Source organism: Leucopleurus acutus, assembly GCF_964270905.1.
Source record: "Leucopleurus acutus genome assembly, chromosome: 11".
NCBI lineage: Eukaryota > Metazoa > Chordata > Mammalia > Artiodactyla > Delphinidae > Leucopleurus > Leucopleurus acutus.
This window is the reverse complement of record NC_139152.1, coordinates 62,154,384-62,178,350: the sequence shown is the minus strand read 5'-3', so window position 1 is coordinate 62,178,350 and position 23,967 is coordinate 62,154,384. Positions and strand designations below refer to the sequence as shown.

Genomic DNA, 23,967 nt, shown 5'->3' with positions numbered 1-23,967 from the left:
GTCTCTGTAAAAGCTCTTTACACATGCTTGGCATAATATAAGCACTCAGTAAACTCCTTTCTTTATGTAGAAGAAGCATCCTGAATTTCTATGTAGTGTTAAGTGCTTTCATGGCATGCAGAACTAATATTTAATAGTGCATGGGTGTTATATATTTTTAAGCCACTTGAATTTAAATGAATAACTTTTTGGCTGTCCTTTACATTTCTAAATAATTTTTTATCACTCCTAACCCATATCTTGAATTATAGTTGAAAGTAATTTTTCACTTGAGTAATTGTCAAAACAAAATACTTGGGTGATTTCATTTTTCTCTTTCCACCTTCATTTTCCAAAATTAAAACAAACATAACACCTAAGCCAAGGTCTTTTTATGTGTGGAAAAGAAAATTCCTTGCGAATTATGATTATTAGAATTGATATGCATGTGCTTTCTACTTATAAACTAATGCTATTTTCCTTGTCCTTTTGTTTCACTGCTGCTTCAATCCTGATACATTTTGCTTCTTCCTGATTTGGATTGTATTTGTTTGCTGCTCAATTACCCTGCATTAAAAGCTTCTTGGTGATAGCAAAGATGTCCTTGGGCCATCAAGTAAGTAGCTAAAGTTTGAATGGCATGTTTGGAGACATGATAATATTTTGATGTGTACTTAGAAAAGGCATGTGGTATTCCATTTTGGTTATTAAGTCTTCTGCTTTTCTTTCCAGGCATTGAAATATAAAGTAAAGAATATGAATGATCATTCAGTACCCATCTGTTGTCAGTGTCCATCTGAGATTGATAGTGTTTGTATATTTACATCCTGATTATCTGAATATGGATTATTTATTTAGCCAGTTATCTACTTCATAATTTATAAATTGATAATTCCTAAATTATGAATTAATACTTCTTTATAGTATCGTTTCTACAATCATCACAAAGCATAGATCAGAGTACTCTGAGGCTGGATATAGTACAACAAATTCACTGCCATATGGAAGTGAGAAATAGTGTCTTATTTTGTCAGAATTTTTACATAATAGATAATTTGGTTATGAAAAGTTTTTATGTATACTTTGGTGATTTCATAAGTGACCTGTTTTATCTAGGGATTTAGAAGATACACCCTTTATATTTATGTCCAAAAAATTTTTTCTTGACCAGACGCTGTGCTAGCTTCAGGGGATACACGATGAATAAAACATGTGCCATGCCCTTAAGATCATTATATACTAGTAGGGGAGTTAGACCCATGAATACATAATTTCAAAGCTTTGTGACATATTAAAAGTCATAGAATTACTGAGGTGAATGAAACTTCAGAGATCATTTAATAAAGCATTAATTTTGTAGATGAAGAGCCTGAAGCTAAGAACTTATATATCTAAGGAATTAGAATTGGTTGCTAGTTCAATATGTCATCTTCTGGTTTTCAGAAATCAGAATGAAACTATCATTTTACTGAATTCAAGTCTAACCAAATAATTAAGATGTTACTGCATCATAAATCAGACAAAGATTTTAACTTTATTCAAGACCAATGTGGAAATTTTATCAATTTAGGATGTTTTAGTATTTATTCCTAAGTAATTGACTGTAGTAAGTCAATTCACCACTTTGGGGCTCATTTTTGTTATTGGCTAAAGAAGGGGACTGAGCAAGATAATGGCAAAGTTTCTTCTAGTTGTAAAATACTTTGGTCTAGATTAGTTGCTGTTTTCTCTAATAATGGTTATAGTATATTTGTGATTTTGTTTTCTAAAAAGAGAGGTAATTTAAAGTGATATGCTAAAATTCCTTTTTTATTCTAACTGCAACAATTCATAGTATTTTAAATATATTGTTTATTATACATCTCGCATTATTAGAATAGTGAAATTTAAAAGTAGAAAAAGTTTACAAATCCCAAAACATTTTTATGCTTTCTTGTTCAAGCTTACTTGTGATACCTGGTAGATATTTTCAATGCATTTTTCAGTTACTTTAATTACCTCATATATTTAGATGTTGGCTCACGTGAACTGATTGGCACTGCTGAACTTTACAAATAGAATTGCATTTTTAGAAATTTATTGTGGTTATGTATTTTAAGCATATGTAAATTAAAATATACAACATATAGTAGAGAAGAGTTTATATTGTACTCTGCCAACTGTATAAAGACCGAGGCTGTATAATTATTTACTGCAGACCATATATCTGTTTGAAACGTAATTTCACATAGTACTTCATTAGGATCTGTACAGTTGAATTAAAAAACTATGAAGATCATATTCAAATTACTTATGTATTTGAGAAAAGGTATATCCTCTGTAAGGGGATATTTAGGATTTTCATAGAGATTTGTATGACTTTAAACAATTACTTTACTTCTTAGTTTTCACTTAGATTAAAAGCAAACACCAGACTTTGAGGCTTGTAATATTCTTCAGATTTTGTATTGATGAGTTGAATTCAGAAAGAATGGTAGTTATAGAATCATATTCTCTTAGAAGTTACAGTATGTTAATTATATTACTATTATTCCAGTGTGATTAGTTCTTACCATATTTAAAAGTAATATGACTAGCAAAGTCGGTGGCTTTGCTTTACTTTGACTACAAAGTAGAACCAGGAGAGGGCACTATAATGCTAATATCTTTAGAAGGTTAGGCAGTTGATTGAATTACCAGAAACTGTTTTGGAATCCTGCAGTGATTCATTGGTCAAATATCGATCCAAGCATTTAGTAAGTATTTATTGTCAGTTTTATGCCAAAGGATACAAATGAAAATAAAGTCACTGCCCTTCTTGAGTTTATATGTGAATAGTCTACTATTGTGCAAGTGATATAGGACATCAAAATGATTTTTATATTATGCAGATTTTCTGTATCATAGTTAATGTTTGTGAATGGGGTAAAAGAAAACAAATTTAAAAATGCTTTCTGTTTTTTTTTAAGGAAATATACTCTGTGTATTGCTATTTCTATAAGCCCTCTCATTTCAAGGTTATCAAAATCATAAACAGTAATACCTCAATCAATAAGGAGTTAGAAAGGGGTGAATAGAACTAAGTTTACACTTTTCCTTTTTTATATAGTGAAGTTATTCAAGACTTAGATATGTATGTCTTTCTTATGGAATACTAAAGCATACTTTAATTCTTTTAACTGTTCTTATAATGTATTTAAATTAGCCTTAAATGTACTAATACTATAAAATAATATATGAAGCATATGTAAATTATAAAGCATAATCATACAGTGAGTACATATTGAACCTACCATTCAACTAAAGAATTTGAATCCTACAAATGCCTCATGTCTATCTATGTGCTTCTTCTCTTTCCTCTCCCTGTGCCTACCCCCCCCCCAGGGGTGATGACTAATTTGTATTTTTTTGTTTATTATTCTTTGCTTTTTCAAAAATAGATTTTTGGGGTTATTTTTAGGTTACATATGTATCACTAAGGTTTGCTAGGTTTTTAATTTTATAGGAATGGTATCATGCTATATGTCATCTTCTCTGACTTGTTTTTTGTAGTTAACATTGGATTTCCAAGATTCAGCCATGTTACTGGGTATAGATAAAGACCATCTGTTTTTAGTGCTATATACTATTCCATTATATGCCTATACCACAATATATTAATCCATATTGTTTTCAATTGATGAATATTTAAGTTGTTTTGATTTTTGCTGTTATGAACAGCGTTGCTATGAACAAATCTTATTTTTGTCTCTTGGTACACACATAGAAGAGTATTTCTAGGTATAAAGCTAGGAGTGGAATTTTTGGACCCATAGGATATGTGAAATTCAATTTTATAAGCTCTAAATGGTTTTTCAAAGTGCTTATATCAGTTTATATTCTGCCAGCAATGCTTAAGATGGCTCACTGATCCCATCCTTAACCAGTATTTGGCATTATCAGACTTACTAATTTTTTTCAGTTTTACTGAGTGTAAAATATTTATTTCATTGTGATCTTGATTTGTTTTTTCCTGACTGCTAAAGAGGATGAAAATCTTTTTGTACATTTATTGGCCATTTGCATTTCTTCTTCCATGAACTAACTGTTCCTGTTTTCCCACCATTTTTCTCTTTTTTTAATTAAAAATTTTTTTAATTGAGGTATAATTGACATACAACATTGTAGTAGTTTCAAGTGTGCAACATAATGATTCCATATTTGTATATATTTTGAAGTGATAACCACAATAAATCCACTTAACATCCATCACCATACATTGTTACAGAATTTTTTTTCTTGTGAAAAAAAATTTCTTCTTCTTTAAGATTTATTTACTCTTGTGATAACTTATAATGGAGAAGAATCTGAAAAAGAATATAGATAGGTAGATATCTATATACATATAGATACATAATTGAATCACTTTGCTATACACCTGAAACATAGTAAATCAACTGTACTTCAATTTTAAAAAAGATTTACTCTCTTAGCAAATTTCAAATATGCAATACAGTATTATTAACTCTAGTTGCCATGCTGTACATTACATCCACATGACTTATTTATTTTATAACTGGAAGTTTGTACCTTTTGACCCATTTTGCACAAGCACAACGCCATCCCCCTCTCTGGCAAACCGCCAATTTGTTATCTATATCTGTGAGTTCAGTTTTTGTTGTTGTTCTTGGTTATTTGTTTAGCTGCCACATATAAAGGAGATCATATGGTATTTGTCTTTCTCTGACTTATCTCACTTAGCATAATGCTCTGAAGGTCCATCCATGTTGTCACAAATGAAAAGATTTCATTCTTCCATTGATGGACACTTAGGTTGTTTCTGTATCTTGGCTATTGTAAATAATGCTCCAGTGAACATGGAATGCATATATCTTTTCAAATTAGGGTTTTCATTTTCTTTGGATAAATACCCAGAAGTGGAATTGCTGGATCATGTGGTAGTTCTATATAGGTTTACTTTTTGAGGAACCTACATACTGTTTTCCATAATGGCTGCACCAATTTACATTCCCACCAACAGTGCACAAGGGTTCCCTTTTCTCCACATCCTCATCAATACTTGTTATTTCTTGTCTTTTTGATAATAGCAATTCTAGCAGGTGTGAGGTGATACCTCATTGTGGTTTTGATTTGCATTTCCCTGATGATTAGTGATGTTGAGCATCTTTTCATGTACCTTTTGGCTATTGAGCTATATGAGTTCTTTATATATTTTGGATATTAACCCCTTATCAGTTATATGATTTGCAAGCATTTTATTCCATTCATTGTATTGATGGTTTCCTTTGCTGTGCAGAAGCTTTTTAATTTGATGTAGTTTCACTTGTTTATTTTTGCTTTTATTGCCTTTACTTTTGCTGTCAAATCTAAAAAATCATTGCCAAGACTGATGTCAGGAAGCTCACTTCCAGGGACTTCCCTGTTGGTGCAGTGGCTAAGAATCCACCTGCCAATGACGGGGACATGGGTTCAAGCCCTGGTCCGGGAGGGTCCACATGCTGTGGACAACTAAGCCCGTGCGCCACAACTAATGAGCCTACGCTCTCGAGCCCGCGAGCCACAACTACTGAGCCTGCGTGCTGCAACTACTGAAGGCCGTGCACCTAGAGCCTGTGCTCTGCAACAAGAGAAGCCACTGCAATGAGAAACCCGCACACCGCAATGTGAAGCCCATGCACCGCAGTGAAGAGCAGCCCCCGCTCGCTGCAACTAGAGAAAGCCTACACGCAGCAATGAAGGCCCAACACAGCCAAAAATAAATAAATAAATTTAAAAAAAGAAAAAGAAAAAAAAGAAGGTCACTTCCAGTTTTCTTCTGGGAGTTTTATAGTTTCAGGTCTTAAATTTGAGTCTTTAATCCATTTTGAGTTAATTATTTTGTCAGAAAATAAGTGGTCCAGTTTCATCCTTTTGCATGTGTCTGTCTAGTTTTCCCAACACCATTTATTAAAGAGACTGGCCTTTTCCCCATTGTATATTCTTGGCTCCTTTGTCATAAATTAATTGACCATATATGTGTAGGTTTATTTCTGGGCTCTCTATTCTGTGCCATTGATCTATGTGTCCCTTTTTATGCCAATACGACAGTGTTTTGATTACTGTAGCTTTGTAATATAATTTGAGATCAGGGAGTGTGATGCCTCCAGCTTTGTTCTTTCTCAAGATGGCTTTGGCTGCTCGGGGTCTTGTGTGGTTCCACACGAATTCCATTGGAATTTTGAGAGGGATTGCATTGTCTGTAGATTGCTTTGGGTAGTATGGACATTTTAATACTATCCCTCCAATCCATAGCATGGTATATCTCTCCATTTGTGTGTGTCTTCTTCAATTTCTTTCCTCAGTGTTTTACAGTCTTCAGTGTACTGGTCTTTCAACTCCTTGGTTAAGTTTATTCTCAGGCATTCTTTTTGATGCATCCTCCCATTTTTCTTTTGCATTTTTGGTCTTTTTCTAATTGATTTATACGAGTTTTTTTTTAACATATTCTGGATACCAACTCTTTGTTAATTATATGTGTTGCAAATATCTTCTCTTGTTTTTTTTGATTTCTTTATATCTTTTGATTAGATTAATTCTTAATTTTTTTCTTTCTTTTTTGGTTAGTGCTTTGTTGTGTCTTTTTTTAAATTTTTAAATTTTATTTTTTTTTTATACAGCAGGTTCTTATTAGTCATCAATTTTATACACATCAGTGTATACATGTCAATTCCAATAGCCCAATTCATCACACCCCCACCCCCACACCCCTGCCGCTTTCCCCCCTTGGTGTCCATATGTTTGTTCTCTACATCTGTGTCTCAATTTCTGCCCTGCAAACTGGTTCATCTGTACCATTTTTCTCGGTTCCACATATATGCATTAATATAAGATACTTGTTTTTCTCTTTCTGACTTACTTCATTCTGTATGACAGTCTCTAGATCCATCCACATCTCAACAAATGACCCAATTTTGTTCCTTCTTTATGGCTGAGTAATATTCCATTGTATATATGTACCACATATTCTTTATCCATTCGTCTGTCAATGGGCATTGAGGTTGCTTCCATGACCAGGCTATTGTAAATAGTGCTGCAATGAACATTGGGGTGCATGTGTCTTTTTGAATTATGCTTTTCTCTGCGTATATGCCCAGTAGTGGGATTGCAGGATCATGTGGTAATTCTATTTTTAGTTTTTTAAGGAACCTCCATACTGTTCTCCATAGTGGCTGTATCAATTTACATTCCCACCAACAGTGCAAGAGGGTTCCCTTTTCTCCACACCCTCTCCAGCATTTGTTGTTTGTAGATTTTCTGATGAAGCCCATTCTAATTGGTGTGAGGTGATAACCTCATTGTAGTTTTGAATTGCATTTCTCTAATAATCAGTGATGTTGAACAGCTTTTCATGTGCTTTTTGGCCATCTGTATGTCTTCTTCGGAGAAGTGTCTATTTAGGTCTTCTGGCCATTTTTGGATTGGGTTGTTTGTTTTTTTAATATTGAGCTGCATGAGCTGTTTATATATTTTGGAGATTAATCCTTTGTCTGTTGATTCGTTTGCAAATATTTTCTCCCATTCTGAGGGTTGTCTTTTTGTCTTGTTTATGGTTTCCTTTGCTGTGCAAAAGCTTTGAAGTTTCATTAGGTCCCATTTGTTTATTTTTGTTTTTATTTCCATTACTCTAGGAGGTGGATCAAAAAAGATCTTGCTGTGATTTATGTCAAAGAGTGTTCTTCCTATGTTTTCCTCTAAGAGTTTTACATTGTCTGGTCTTACATTTAGTTCTCTAATCCATTTTGAGTTTATTTTTGTGTATGGTGTTAGAGAGTGTTCTAATTTCATTCTTTTACATGTAGCTGTCCAGTTTTCCCAGCACCACTTCTTGAAGAGACTGTCTTTTCTCCATTGTATATCCTTGCCTCCTTTGTCATAGATTGGTTGACCATAGGTACATGGGTTTTAAAGGATTCCTCTTTAAAGGAATCATTTCGTACGCCAAATTTATAAAGATATTCTCTTAAATTTTCTTTAAAAAGCTTTCAAGTTTTGCTTTTTGCATTTATGTTTTTAATTTCATAAAAAATATTCTTTGTGTGTTGTATGAGAGTGGAACCTATTTTTCCAGCATGGATGACCAATTTTCCTAGTATCAATATTATTAATTGCATAGTCTTTCCTACCTCTGGCATATATATACGCTCCACATATGCATGGGTTTTTCTCTGAGAGCTCTCTGTTAAGGTCTTTAGATCAATTTGTCTCTCTCTATATCAGTACCATACATTTTAAGTTTCAGTAATAATTTTTAGGTATTAAATGGATATTGGATTTAGTAACTGAATAAGCCACCACATACTTTATGATAATGAAGTTTCATAAAAATATAAAATTTGTTGATTTGATTCCTTCAACAAAATTCTTTTGAACACCTTCAGTATGCCAGAATCACACTGGGACTTGAGAATTTATGGAAAAATAAGGCAGACAAAACTCCCTTCTCATGGAAGTTATGGTCTCATGTAGAAGGCAGATAATAGACAAATAAATGATATAACTTCAGTTGCTGATAAGAGCTACAGTGAAAATCAGGTAGGGTAAAGTGATAGAATATAATTGTGGTAGAATGGGCACTAACCAAAACAAAAAAAACAAAACCAGAATTGATAAATTGTATTATATTAAAATTAGGAACTGACTTATCAAAAAGCACAATGAGGGGCTTTTCTAAAGAGATGACATTTGAACACAGACAACAAATGATGAGAGTGGTCAATAATATGAAGATGTGGGGTAGAAGTATTCCAGGTAGAAGGGAAAAAAGATACAAGGGCTGCGACTGGGGCAAGATGGCATGTTTGAGGAATACCAAGAAGGCCATTATTGCTGGAGCCAAGTGAATAAAGAGGAAAATAGTAGAGAATGAGGTTGGAAAGATAAGCAGGGGCCAGACTGTTGAATCTTTAGGCCATGGAATTTATTGCAAATATAATGGAAAGCCATTGTGGATATTTCTCCTTAATACAAATCTGATCTATGGTTTACAAAGATTACTCAGGCTTTTGTATAGAAAATGAACTCTACACAAGGCAGGGAGCAAGATGCTAAGTCCGGAGACCAAGTAGAAATCTGCTGCTGTGATATTGGTGGTAATGCTGGCTTGGAACAGGGTGGTAGTTGTGGAAGTGAGGAGAAGTAGGAGGATTCCAGATAAATTTTGAAGATAGAGTATAAAGATCTCACAGATGAATTGGATATGAAATGTGAAAGAAAGAAAAAATGTCAAAGAATACATCTAAGGTTTTTGGCCTGAGAAAGTGGGGGAAGGAAATAGTGATTCCATTAACAGATGGGAGAGAGGCAGGTTTGGAGGATAAGGAAAGGCAAGAATGGTTCTGGATAAATTTGAGATGTCTGTAAAATAATAGAGGTGATTATAAGGCAGGTAGTTGGATATGTGAGTTTTTGAGTTTAGGAGGAGATAAAAATTTAGTAGTCATCAGTATAAGGATATTTTTTTATGGACTTGATGGGAAAATAAATTTATATCTTTACTTGGATGATAAGTGAAAGTATTTTTGGGTTTTTACTTTAAAATTTAAGGAGCTAAAATATGATTTTGATAACTTTAGCACAATTTGAAAACATGTTAAAACAATTAGATTTAAAAGATATGGTGATTAAAAATGTGAATATTAAGTTCTCATTAAGTTTAAAATTACATCTAGACTGAAGACAGAATCATCCTCTCTCAAGATAAAACTAAAGTTTTCATAGACTGAAAAGCAGTTATATAAAATGAAAGGTTGGAGATCCTGGGGTACTGTGGATTTGCTCACGATTTGCCCTACTCCTTCAATGAGTATTTTTCTCTTTTCTACCCTCTCTGGAACTGGACATTGCTCTCCTCTATTAGTAGCTTTGTCAAATGGGTGAATAGCAGCCTTAAACACTAGATTGATTGTTGGGACAGCAAGCTTTTGAGACCAGACTTTGAACCAAATGGTTCTGAGTTAGAATCTTACCTCTATTACTTAGTCTTAGGCAAGACAATCTCTGAACCTAAAGTTTCCCCATCTCTAAAACAAGAATCATACCTACTTTCCATGAAAATTAGAAATTAGAGTAGAAATTCTAGTGAATATAAAATACCATTTTATACTGCTCTTAATTTGTATTTTTTCTCATTACTAATGAGGTTGACTATCTTTTCATACGTTTACTGACCATTTGTATTTCTTCTGTGAAATGACATTGTCTTTTGCTTACTGCTCTATTGGCAAATATATAGAGTTAATAACACAATGAAAGGTTGACAGTAAACCTTGGAGTACTTTCATTATCAGAATATGTACTTTCATTTTTATGAGGTCTATAATTTGTATAATTTGACTCATACCTATAAATTCCTCTTGAATTGATAACAAACTAAAAATAAAACAATTATGTTAATTTTTTATTAAAGTATTGAGTTGGTAAAATGAATATAACCACTGAGGCCATTTCAGTCGTAGTTCTATCCCATGTTATTAACTATGCCATTATGTAAATCTGTGAATTAAGTACTAATTCTTTTTCCCTTCTTTCCTTGAGCTGTGGTAGCAAACAGTGACGATACTCAACACCTGACACCAGGAAAGATGAGTCAGCGCCAAGGGAAAGAAGCTTTTCCAACGCCAACCAAAGATTTGTATCAGCCATGTTTTAGTCCAGCCAGTCCTCATAGCCAGGGTAAGGAGTTGTACTTTAATGTTTTTTGTTGTTTCTGATGGTGTGGGGTGTGTGTGTGTGTGTGCATGTGCGTGTGTGTGTGTGTGTGTGTGTTTAGGGAGAAAATGACATTTGGGGGTCTATCATGACTTTTCTTTTGGGCTGTTTGGTTTTATAAAGGTTGATGTTTGTTTTGCTTGTTCATAATACTCTTGAAATGAGTGCATTTTCCTTTGGAGTCCTTTAATTCCCCTTATATTCTACAACATATTTGGTTACTTGTATCATTCTTCTCATTCAGTGATTCTCAAACTTTTTGGTCCAGGACTCCTTTGTACTGTCAAAGATTACTGAAGCCCCCAAAGAACTTTCGTTTATTTGGGTTAGGTAACCTCCTGATACTTAACTGTATTGTAAATTAAAACTAAAACCTTAAAAAAATGTTCAGTGTTTCTTTAATTGAAGTATAGTTGATGTACGTACAATATTATGCACATTACAGGTGTACAATATAGTGATTCACAATTTTTAAAGGTTATACTCCATTTATATTTATTATAAAATATTGACTACATTCCCTGTGTCATATAATAAATCCTGTAGCTTATTTTATATGTAATAGTTTGTTTAAAATGTTTACTCTTAATTCATTTAAAATTAAATAATAAACCTATCACAGATTAATATGATTAAAATATTTTTATGAAAAATAACTGTCTCCCTCTCCCCCACCAAAAAGAAAGTTGAGTGAGAATGAGAAGAGTAGTATTCTTTTCCCTCAGGGTCCCTCAACCTTGGCCATGTTGTCATTTGGGGCTGGATAATTCTTTGTTGAGGGGAGATATCCTGTGCATTGTAGGATATTTAGCAGCATCCTTGGCCACTATGCACTAGATGCCAATAGCATTTTTCCTGATTGTGACAACTAGAAACAGCTCTAGATCTTGACAAATGTCCCTTGCAGGACAAAATTGTCTCTGGCTGAGAACTACTGTTTTACAGTTTTTGCAAATCTCTTTAATTTTTATGTCTAGCTTTATCAAGGACATTTGTAAGTGAATCCGGCCTTCTTTTACTGCAAGTGCATAGCAGTGAAGAAATCAGTGACTACTACTGCAGTCTGGTGCCTCTGCTTTGATATGTGCTGAAGTGCCAATGGTCTTACCCAGCATTGCTTTTGCACTATCAGTGAAAATGTCAACACAGTGAAAAGTATTATGAAACTAGTTTTGACGTTGCAGACCCTTTAAAAGAGTCTTGGGGACTTCCAGGAATTATGGAATTCCTAATTCATAATTGATACCTTTTGTATATTCGCTTCTGCTTCTTAGCTAAAGTTTATTTGATCAAATGCTTTGAACTCTCCGGTGGTACTACTGGTAACTGTGGTGGAAAGACTTCTGCTTTTAAAACTAAGAACTTAAATTTGGTGTTTGAAAGCTAATATGTACTTAGGTTATCAAGTATTTTTAAAAATTTAGAGTCTTAACAATTATGTTATACTGTCTGTATAGTCAGGTTTTAGTGTTGTTACTTTATGAATTATTCATTGAAGTAGGCTTTAGTTCTTTTTAAACGAATATTAACTGGTTAATAGTAAGTTACATGATCATTTTCAAACTTATTCCAGTGGAAAATGTTTTTCTAGTCAAGTGTTAGATGGAGACATTTTTATATAGCATTGCAGGAATTGGAAAAACTTTAACAAGATAAAAACAATTACTACTATGCTAAAATTTATTGCTTGGTTGTTGAATACATTTTGGAAAGTTAACATTTTTGTTACTAAATGCTTTTTTGAAAATGGATATATGGTACACAATGGTATACATAAGCTTCATTAAGATAAAATTCTGAAAGGATGCAGCTTACGTGACTTTTTTGTTCTGTGCACCAGAATTTTGACTGTAATAAATATGGTTCATCTGATTCATATATCTGTGTACTAGAATATTTAGAGGAATTCTTTAACTTGGAATTTAATGAAACAACAAAAAGGTTAGTTACTAATCATTAAAAGTACTTTCATGTGTCACGAACATTTTCCGGCAAACAGGGAATTTGAGAGAATAGTACAATGAACACTAATAAATCCATCAAGTAGATGTAAGAAATTATTAACCTTTTGTTGGATTTATTTTATTTATTTGGGGGTGGGGCTGGAATATTTGGAGTAAATCATAGACCTCATGATGTTGTACCCCCAAATACTTAATCCATCTCTAAAAATTAAGAACATTTTCTTATATAACCATAAAACCTTTATTAGATCTAACAAAGTTAATAATAATTATTTAATATAAGCTAACACCTAGCTCAAATTTAAATTTCCCAAATTGTCCCCAAGTTTTTTGCAATAAGCTTCTTGAAACCAGGATCCAAGAAAAGTTCATGCATTGCATTTGGTTGTTATATAATTAAATCTCCTTTAATCCCAAAGAGCCTCCTTGTTTACTCTTATTTTATTTTCTCTTGTGCCTTTGACTTTTTTAAGAAACTAGGTCAGTGTCCCTACAGAGTGCTGGACCTTTTCGATTTGATTGCCTCCTTGCAGTATTGTTTTATTTGTTTCCCCCTGTCTTTCGTATTTTCTGTGAACTGGAAGTTAAATGCAAAGGCTTGACTACATTCAGGTTGAACATTTTTGGCAAGATTATTTTCTAGGGGATGTGTACCACTTCATGCTGCCTCGCATGAGAATTCACTCAACATATGATTGTCCCACTATTAGTGATGTGAGATTGATCAGTAGGTTCAGGTGGTGGCAGCCTAATCCTCTTCAATTGAAAGTTGCATCTTTTCTCCCCTTATAACCTGAAAGTAAAAGACAGTTGGCACCTAGTAAATATTCTGTTCCCCATCAACTTTTCACCTAAAGGTGTAAGCACTCTTTGATGATCAAGATCAATTAGGGTGGAAAACAACATTAGGGTGGAAAAATGGTGATTTTCTAATTCTGTCATTCTTTTTACACTTGAAGTTTTTCTGTAAGAAAGAGATCTTAATTATCTTAAGGTACCTAATAAACACTGAAATATAGTTCCTATAGGAAAGTCAGGATACATGGTTATTGCCTCCTAAGTACCAGTTTTTTAGATTAAAAAGAAGACATAAAGTCTACTTCCGGTGGTGACGTATTTTTTGGGCTTACAAATATTTTAATGTAAAGAACTCATGCATTGAAGATAGTAATAGTATCTATCCAGCACATAAGATTTTTATAAGGATTTAAATGCGTTAATACATATAAGAAGCTTAGAACATAGCCTGGTAAATGATAACCACTCATGATAGCTGATTAATAATAATATTAATAACCACAACAACAATATTATTGCTATTATTATTGTTTTAAATAAATGATTCTATTTGAGTTGAAGGCTGATATTTCGACTTTTGCTGTACTCAGCATCTTATAGAGGCTCAGTTGGAAATTCTTTTAGTATGGATGGCCATGCACAACCTCTAACTTTTGCGTTTACAGCGTCTGTAGTGTTAGTTATATCTTGATTTACACCTAAATGTTCCTGGGTAAGTTATGGGTAAATTAATAGTTGTAGAGTGAATTACATACTGAACATACTTCTCTGTTAAAGTCAACCTATTGGGTTTTTGTAATGTATAATATCTCCCTCTGGTTTACCTACTGAAATTCCACATCATAGTTTTCAGGTGTCAGAGGTGTGTTTGAAATAAGATAAACCCATTAACTCTTGGTTATGGTGAAGATAAATTATCGGGGATTAACAAATATCTAGAAAACCTCTTTGATAGGTCTGCCATAACTCAAGTACTCTAGATCAGTATTTCAACTTCTGAATGGAAAGAATTAGAATTCCAAAACCTTATTGATAGTAATAATGACCAACATTTAAAGTTCCCTGTGTCTCTTAAGTGCTTTTTACATGTATTATTAGCTCCTGGAATTCTTATAAGAACCTTATGGTATATAAATCATTCTCCCTGTTTCACAAATGAAGAAACTGAGCAGTTAGTAAGGGTAATTTCCTTACTGTAGTTTACACAGTTAATATGTGATAGAGCTAAATGTGCTAATATGTGACAGAGCTAAAATCTGCACCTGGTTATGACTCCAGAGGTTTATATTTTTAAAGTTTTGATCAATTTAGTCACTTTTTTTGTTTTTTTTTTTTTGTTTTTTTTTGCGGTACGCGGGCCTCTCACTGTTGTGGCCTGTCCTGTTGCGGAGCACAGGCTCCGGACGCGCATGCCCAGAGGCCATGGCTCACGGGTCCAGCCGCTCCGCTGCATGTGGGATCCTCCCGGACCAGGGCACGAACCCGTGTCCCCTGCATCGGCACGCGGACTCTCAACCACTGCGCCACCAGGGAAGCCCTAGTCGTTAGATTTTTGAGGCTCAAATTTTACAAACCTTAACTCTGGCTCCTGTGTCTTTTGATAAAACTCCATAATGTGTACAATGCTTTATGTGGAGTTTTTTTTCTTTCTTTCTTTCTTTGAGTAGTATCTAGGAGTACAGTTGTGAAGTCATATGATGAGTGTATGTTTTACTTTATAAGAAATGGCCAAAACTGTATTCCAAAGTAGTTATACCATTTTACATTTGTCAGCAGTGAATGAACATTTCAGTTGCTCTGTAACCTTGATTTCTTTTAGTTTAGCCATTCTAGTGGGTGTAGAGTAATATCACATTGTGGTTTTAATTTGCATTTCCCTGATGACTAATAATGTTGAGCATCTTTTCATATGCTCATTGGCCACTTGTATATCTGAAGTGTCAGTTCAGATGTTTTTGCTCATTTAAAAATTTGGCTTGTCTTATTGAGTTTTAAGAATTTTAAAATATATTTCAGTATCATCCTTTGCTAGCTGTATATGTTGTATTTTCTTCCAGTCTTGGCATGCCTTTTCATTGTCTAAATGATTTCTTTCAAAGAACAGATGTTTTTAATTTTGATGAAATCCAATTTATCAATTTTTCCCTATGACTCGAGCTCTTTTTCTCCCTGTTAAAGAAATCTTTGTCTACCCTAAAGTTGCAAAGAACACTTCTTGTGATTTCTTCTAGAAGTTTAAAGTGTCACAGCTCTGGTGTTTATCTTCATTTTCCTTCTTAACTATCATCATCTTAGGTCAGGTCCTTATTATTCCATACGTACATTACTCAGTACCATAGTATCCTAACTCCTCTTAGGAACTTGCCTTCCAATATACCAGGCTCATCTTTCTTAACAAGACAATCAAACAGAAAATCATTGTTACATGTTAAGATGAGACTGTGATGGGACTGGGGTTCTTATAGATGTATATGGTCAGGGAACACATGGATCCTATGAAGTAGGTCTCTTAGGGAAATGATATGAATAAAGAGAAATAGAAAATTATAAATGAGAATACAGATTTTTATTATTCAAGCTTATAACTGAAAACTTCATTAGTTTCTGCATTTATGACACTCCCATTCTCAAAAAGCCAGTGGTTGACTGTTGCCTAGAGCAGTGGCTCCTAAGTCTGGCTGTATCAGAGAATCACCTGGGAGCTTTCTTTGCTTAGATGTAGCTTCTTCTCCAGCCTTTCAAAATCTCTAGGGTGAGTCTGTGTATTTGTGAAGCTCTCCAAGTGTATCTGATATAGCAACATTTGGATCAGCAAGCAGAAACCAGCAATAAAGAGCATAAATTACAGATTTCATAATCTTGTAGTTAGAGCTGTTAGTATTTCTGACTTTATTCTTCCCTTCCAATTTCATTTTATATTTTCCCCCATCATGAACCTAGCTAGATGACTTTCTTCCCTGTTCCCCGTAAGACTGTGCTTTTATTTATTCTCATTCTCCATTGTGGAACATTCTCTCCCTTCTCTCTGCTTATCTAATTCTTCTCAAATCGCGGGGTGCAAAAAAATGACCTCAAAATAAGGATCAGATCAAGAGTTCTTCTGTAAGATTTTTTTGGTTGAGACCTCAGAAAGATTTAAGACAATGCCTCTTAGAGCCTTTCAGCTAGAGAAAAGCACTGAAAAGAGTCTTAAAGGCATACCTTATAAGAATGTCTCAGCTAGTCCAAAGAGCTTCAAAGCTCTTAAGTCTGCTGTCCTACAGTGCCATGACAGACAGCCTAAGAAGGGAGTGGCCTATCTCAGAGATTAGTGGGTGTGATGTCTGTTTAATTGAGTTATTTCCAATAAAATTCATAGGAAATCCACAAAGTTTTTACAAGGATGGTACTAATCAAAGCACCACCAGCTTAGACAGAAAAGGATAGACAAAGTTCAACTAAAAAGAACCTTTGTATGTGTGGGGAATCCCAGTCTTATATGGGCAGGAAGCAAGCTGAGAAAGCTACACTGTTGCAAACGTGGACCATTTTTTACTAAATAGGAAGAGTGACCTGAGGATGGAGCTCCGAGCTTGGAGCCCAGAGGGTAGAGTCAACAGTGACAGAGGACTGTTTTCAGGGAGGAGAACTGTTGTTCTAGTCAAGTTGCTGATGACGTGTCCCTAGCAGATTTCACAATTGCTATGGCACTGATATGTGCCTTCTGTGTAACTCCCTATTCCCTACAGCTTTTGAACTCAAGTGTCTTATTGCAATTCTATCCCTGGCTTACTGCAGTGGGGCAGATAAGTTATCTTTTGAGGCAATGGGATTTTTATTTAAGAGGAGCTGTATCAAAGGAACCATATGGGGACTTCCCTGGTGATCCAGTGGTTAAGACTCCACCCTTCCACTGCAGTGGGCATGGGTTCAATCTCTGGTCAGGGAACTAAGATCCTGCATGCTGCGTGGCCAGAAATTAAAAAAAAAATTTAATTAAAAAAAAAGGAACTATATATGCGGAACTAAACCCAAGGAATACATGTGCATTTGAACCTAATTTAGATAACAAGATCCTGGCCTTACAGCCAGTGCTGTAATAGGATGACATTTTGATTAGGGGAAGGGCATTGAGTATATTTGGCATGTGGAAGGAATGTAAATTAGGTGGACAGTGGTATATTTCATTTTCAAAGGTGACTGCAACAACGTCTTTCATCTCACATGCTCTTTTTCTATGTGTCCTTACAACTTGCCCATCAAGAAATGGAGTCTATTCCTCTTCCACCCCTACCTCTGTTTAGTTCTAGGCTGGCCATGTCTGTTGGCCAGTCTATTGGCTATGACCAATAGAATGTAGTAGAAGTGACATTCTAGGACTTTTGAGACCAGGCATTAAAAAGATCTGGTAACTTCTATTTTTGTATATTGGAGGAAGTCAGCTTCCATGTAAAAGTCTCACCATCCACATACTACCAGCTGTATGAAAGCCCAAATTGGCCAACCCCTAGCTGTTCTAGTCACCTAGCTAAAGGACCAGACATGTGAGTGAGGAAAGCATATTGGGATTTCCAGCAGATGCTATGTGGATTAGAGACAAGCAGTCCCCATCTGCCCCCCTCCCCCAGTTTGCCAAAATTGTAGAACTATGAGCAAATAATTTTAGTGTTTTAAACCACTACGTTTTGAGTGGTTTATTGTACAATAGATAACTATAAGAGTAGGCAACACAAAATGATTAGAATTGCATTTATAAATTTGGAAGAATACAGTATATGAGAGAGGACTCATTACTAGACTGTACCGTCCAGGCGAGGTGAATACAGCCTGGATGAGAGTGACAGTTGCGTGAGTTTTAAAAAAAAAGTGGAGAAATATATAGAGGAAAATTTCTCAGAGATTAGTGATTGGCTGGATTGGGGGGCGACAGAGGAAAAGAGAGGGAGGACTCAGCAATGACTCCTTGGTATTTTGCTTGGGAAATTAGTTCAGCAGTTTACCAAGATAGGGGACTATGGAGGAAGACCATGTTTGGGGGAAAGATGCTGAGAACTCCAATTTTGGACATGGTGAGTTTGAAGGACTTTATCCATGTGGAGCTGTTGAGGAGGAAATTGGCTTTATGGGTTTAGAATTTAACAGATACTTACGCACTAGAAATGTAGATTTGGAAGTCATCAGCTTAAATAGAGTAATTGAAGACAGTTACAACAATTGTGTAGATCAGTTTAGTGATTCTCAGACAGTACAGTTTTTTTTTTAATGAAATAGAATAGGATCAAAAGATCAGAGCTTACTTAATCTGATCTGTGAAATTGTTATCTGATACTCATATGTGTACACACACACACTTGATGTAAAATATATTTCTCATTGTGAGCTGTGAAAAGTTTGGAAAGAATTGTAGTTTGAGAAAAGAAAGGAGTTGGAATACAGTCCTAAGAAGTGTCAGCATTTGAGGATCTGTTGGAGAAGGAATTGGCAAAGAAGATTTGTAAAGGAATGTTATATCCCAGGAGAATGAAACAGGGTTTTATGAAGGAAGGGGAGTGACCTACAGTTTTATATATAACTCAAAAGTAAAGCCAATTAAGACAACTGAAAAATTATCCATTGACAAGATATCTTTGATAACTTTTGTGAAATCAGTTTTGGAAACAGTGATGAAGCTAGATGGCAATAGGATGAGGAATAAGAAGGATAAGAAATTGGGGACAGTTAAGATAGCAAACTCTTAGGAATTGTGCCTTTGAAGGGGAGGAATATGTAGGGTAGATAGAAAAAGAACATGGGACAAAAAGGAGATTTGTTTTAAGTTGAGATATTTGAGCATGTTCAGACATTGACAGGAGAAAGTCAGTAGAGAGAAATACTATAGTAGAAAGGAGAATTAATAGGGCAGGTTCTCAGAGAAGGCATCAGAGATGGGATCCATTGTGAAGATTAAGGGATCCACTGGACTAGGAATACAGCTAGAAAGTGGAGGAACCATGATAGTGGGATTGCCAAGTAGCGTTTAGGTTGGTATCAGTCTGACCTAGTATGGGATTTTCTTCTGTAGCGTTAGGCCTTGCTTGGTGTAAGCAACAAAAGAATGGTGGCAGAGTGAGTGTGGGATGCTGGCAAGGGAGTGGAGTTTGGTGGATGAGCTTGGTGGACTGCTTTGGTGGCGGGGTAGGATCTGTAGGAGGAAATGCCAGGATCAGTAGACGGCTTGGAAGCATTGTGTTAAGTGGCTGTAGGGGCAAGGCTCTCTTATAGACAAATACTGAACTGATAAAATAATTGCAAGTTAGTGTAAAAGGAAGAGAGTTGTTGAGCGTAAATAAATGTTTGTCATATATATATATATATATATAATAAGTATATATTCCCCCATGCCTCGCATAGTACCTGCAACATAGTAGGTACTTTTATGTTTAATAAGTGAATATGTGAATAAATATCTTTATTGAGTACCTGTTATGTGCTGGTTCCTGCCACTGTGAAGCTTATGGGCTCATTTTTTAATGAATAAATGCAATTTTGGAGGTGATCTTCATGTGCTGGAAGCCCCTTCTCTAACACGAACCTCACGTGTCATATTGTTCCTGTGTTTGCTAACGAGAGAGAGTGGATGACCAGGCAGACAGACAGATTGATTGATTGATTGATTCATTCACTCATTCATTCATTTAATATGACGTTCGTTTTGCTGATATTTGCTGGACTCATACTAATAGCTACCATTTATTGAGCACTTACTGAGTTTGGCCATTATACTAAAAGGTTTATATTTCGAATTATATTTAACTTTTGGAACAACCCCACAAGATATAGGCACAGTTACTATGTCTGCTTTACATGTGAGGCAGTTGAGGATTAGGGATGTTAAGAAATTTGTTCAAATTCACAAAACTAGTATGTGTCAGAGGCAGGTTTCAAATTCGGGACTGTCAAAGCCCATAGTCTTTAACTATTCAACTATACTGGAGTGAATTACAGATCAGCTATTTTCTTTTTCTGTTTTATACATGGTATGGTGATAGAAATTTATGTTTTGCGAGTGCTTTAGAATGGCAAAGATTCTCACTGTTCCTGTTTTCTGGCTGAGTCTCCTTTATACATATTGATTCATACCAATTTAATGTGGGTCACTTTCCCTTAAAAACAACTTAAGTTTATTTTTTTGCACTGTGGTTTCCTTCCATCATTTTAGGATTTTTTTTCTTTTTTTTTTGGAGGAACTAAGGAGACTGGCTCTCCTCACTAAAGCCCACCACACACATCAATATAATCTTTCATTTGTTATCTGTTTAGATTATGATGATGAATTATTTGGATTATTCCAAAAATTGTGTATTTGCCAGATTTTTTTCCCTGTTTGAAGACTAAGTACCAGTTCAAAGTAGTTTTAACTTAAGTATGATTACAGTCTCTTAAGTAGAATGGTATTTGTTTTAGGCTGACTTGTTTGAATGTAACGTATTTCAGTTTTTTATCAAGAAAGAAAGACTTGTAGATTAATTAGGCTTGTTGTCTCCCTTTTCCCTGTACTTTTGAATAAGGACAATGCTAAGGCAGCCTAGAGACTAAATTATAGCTCATCTCACAGACAGATGCTCTATTCCCTCTAGATCACGTTTGAGATTATTATCAAAGCTTGATGAGTTACTAAATTTTATCTTGTAGCTACCCTTTCTTTCTCTGGTCATAAAAAGCTATTTTCACGGTTTTATTTTTTAAAAACCATCTTTCAATTGTAGTGCTTTGTGAGAGAATGTAAAATGTTGCTGTGCCAAAACTTATATGAATCCATTTCAAACTAACTTTTGTGTTTAAAATTTAAAAACTTTGAAAACTAAAGGTTTTACCTGCTCAATCAGTTTTATCAAAGTTAATTTAGGCCATGTTTGGTTTATCTAGGCTTGAATTAAAATGTCTACACTTAGTATTGTGTTTCTCTTATCCTTTAGTAAATTCTCTTAAACCTGTGAAGTCCCTTCACCTTGAATGCTCTGGCAGCGTTAAACATGGAGTGATGGGTCTATATCAAATACTTCTAACTTAACAGAAAACTTTAAAGGGGGATTTTCTTTAACAGGGAGTGTACTATTGTGAAGATATCATACCAGATTCCCCAGGGTGACAATTTTAGACATTGTTAATAAAATCTCAGGTGACTAATTCTGAGTACCTTCAGTAGAGTGGTTCACAGACCAAAGGAGACCTAGAAGTCAGTTTCCTCCCTGAAACGAAGCAATTCCTCTTTCCTTGGCAAGACATTTCTAGGGTCAATTCTGAACATATATGAGATCATACACACATTAACAAGTATGTTCTTGAATACATGTGTTATATTTCATGAAAATTGTTTTACCTAAAAGAAAACTTGAATTTATTCCCCACCCCCACGCTCTTTTTTTCCCTAGATGTTGTGCTATGGTAGATTGTTTTCTTTAGAAATAGTATAAATTAGAGATTATGTTGATTTTCTTCTAAGTTTCTGAGCCCTCAATAAGTTAGATTTCTGAAGTTATTTCGTAAGACACGGTTGTTTTCTGTTTTGAAATTCCTTGTGTTTGGGGAGTTGCTTCATAGAGCTATGAAAGTACCTATTAAGTAATGAAAGAGAATATAATATTTGGCAAGTTAAGAAAATAAAAATAAAATATTTTTCTAAATCTCTCTTGTGAAATGTTGCAATATCTGTATTCTTCGGCTGTTCCTACATGGGAAACTGAAATACTTTGAAATCATTTATTGAAAAGTGAAAATGAATAATTCAGCTTTGTTTTAAGCATCTTTACAAAGATGAGAGAGTCTGTCTTATCCTTGCCAGTCCTTACTAATTGCTTCTTTAACAAAGCAATAAGATGAACATTAAGAACGCTAAAGGATGCTTCTCTCCCTGTAAACATATACATTCATATACTCCTTCCCCCCCCAATTTATTTATTTATTAAGATAACAGTGAAGGATTGTCACAAAATACCTGCACTAGTTTCTCAGCTCTTTTCTGGTGGGATTTCCACCCCCCAATTGCTTTCATAGTCAGAGAGGTTGACATCTCCCTCTTAGCCAGAATGGTAAAAGAGTTTCATTTGTAGAGTTAGCTGCTACAATTTTCCTTTTCCTTATTTGAGGCATGTGGAGGCAAGCTTTCTGTATTTTTAATGAGTATATAGCAAGATAATATCAGTTTAATTTACCAAGTAATATTTGCATAATTTCTGAGAGAAGATAAACAGTAGTTTCATAGAAACTTTTCTGTTTCCATTTCTTTGTGGTAACTTTGAACATATATTAAATTTTATTTAAGGATGAAACACTGAAAGTTTAGCAAACTCATCTTTTTCTAGGTGGAGGAAGGATGTTTGTAACAGAAGGACAAATACCACCTGGGGAGTACAGGATTTTCCAAGGGTCTCCTCTATCGAGCCAGCCTTTATTTAGCCTGCTTGGTACCTACTTCTGTACTAGAGAGCAAGAACAAACAAAAAATGATATTCCTAGCTTCTGCCTTCAAGAGTTTAATTTGTGATTGCGAAGTTTAGGGACAAGAAGTAGGGAAACATAAGAAACATGAAAACATGTAGCTGAACTTTCACTTCCAGTAACATGGCAAACTAAATGTTCAGAGAAAACCTTCTTAGTAAGAACATCAGAATGCTGGACATGGTGTTTTAAAAATTTATTTTTAGAGTGTGACTGACCTGTCGGTAAAGTAAGGGAGTTAGTAAGAGTTATTGAGAGAAGGGAGCCAATTTAAAAAATAACCACTTAAAATAACAGAAAATAAGGTACATAGCAATAAATCTAACAAGAGGTGTGAAATACCTTTAAGTAGAAAAGTATACTACTAAGAGTATGTATTCTCAATAAATGGAGAGACATACCATGCTTCTGATAGGAAAATTCAATGTTATTAGCATGTCACTTCTCAGATTGATTTTGTTTGTTCGATGTGTTTTGAATTCATATCTCAACAGGATTTTTTTCATGGTACTTGATAAGGTGGTCTGTAACTCTCTAGGGAGAGCAAAGGGCAAAGAAGAGTCAAGACATTCCTGAAGAAGCAGAGCCAGACAAGGATCAGGGCTTACTTAGTACTTAACAATGCTCTAGCAAATAAGATAGGTGGTATTCATGCTGATAGAGACAATGAGATGAATGAAACACAACAGAGACTTAGAAACAGACTCAAGCATATATAGAAACTCAGTTTATGACATATTACTCAATAAACTGTTTGGGGGAAATTAGTTATCTGTATGAGAAAAAATGAAAATAGATCTCTTCTACTAAATACAAAATCAATCCCAGATTAAATATGAAAGATAAAGCTATTAAACTTTACAAAACATAGAAAAATATTTTTATATCCTTAAGGTAAAGAAGGATTTAACAAGACACGCACACACACACACACACACACACACACACACACACACACCTCTCAAACTGAAGATTGACCCATTCTCCCTTGTTGAGGTTAAGAATATCTGTTTATCTAAAGATACCACAAAAATAGTGAAGAAAC

The 23,967-nt window shown here is 34.6% G+C and overlaps 1 protein-coding gene across 4 annotated transcripts in view; it reads left to right on the top strand.

Annotated features, from left to right (window-relative positions):
* The window catches only part of OSBPL8 (oxysterol binding protein like 8), a 186,082-nt gene that overhangs the window by 81,603 nt on the left and 80,512 nt on the right, over positions 1–23,967 (top strand). For 2 of the 4 annotated variants that reach the window (XM_082850825.1, XM_082850826.1), the window contains one exon: positions 10,531–10,668. In XM_082850825.1, the coding sequence (XP_082706951.1) occupies positions 10,531–10,668 (138 nt within the window). Of the gene's footprint in view, positions 1–456; positions 596–10,530; positions 10,669–23,967 lie in introns of those variants that run through there. The other 2 variants (XM_082850828.1, XM_082850827.1) reach the window with 2 other exon arrangements.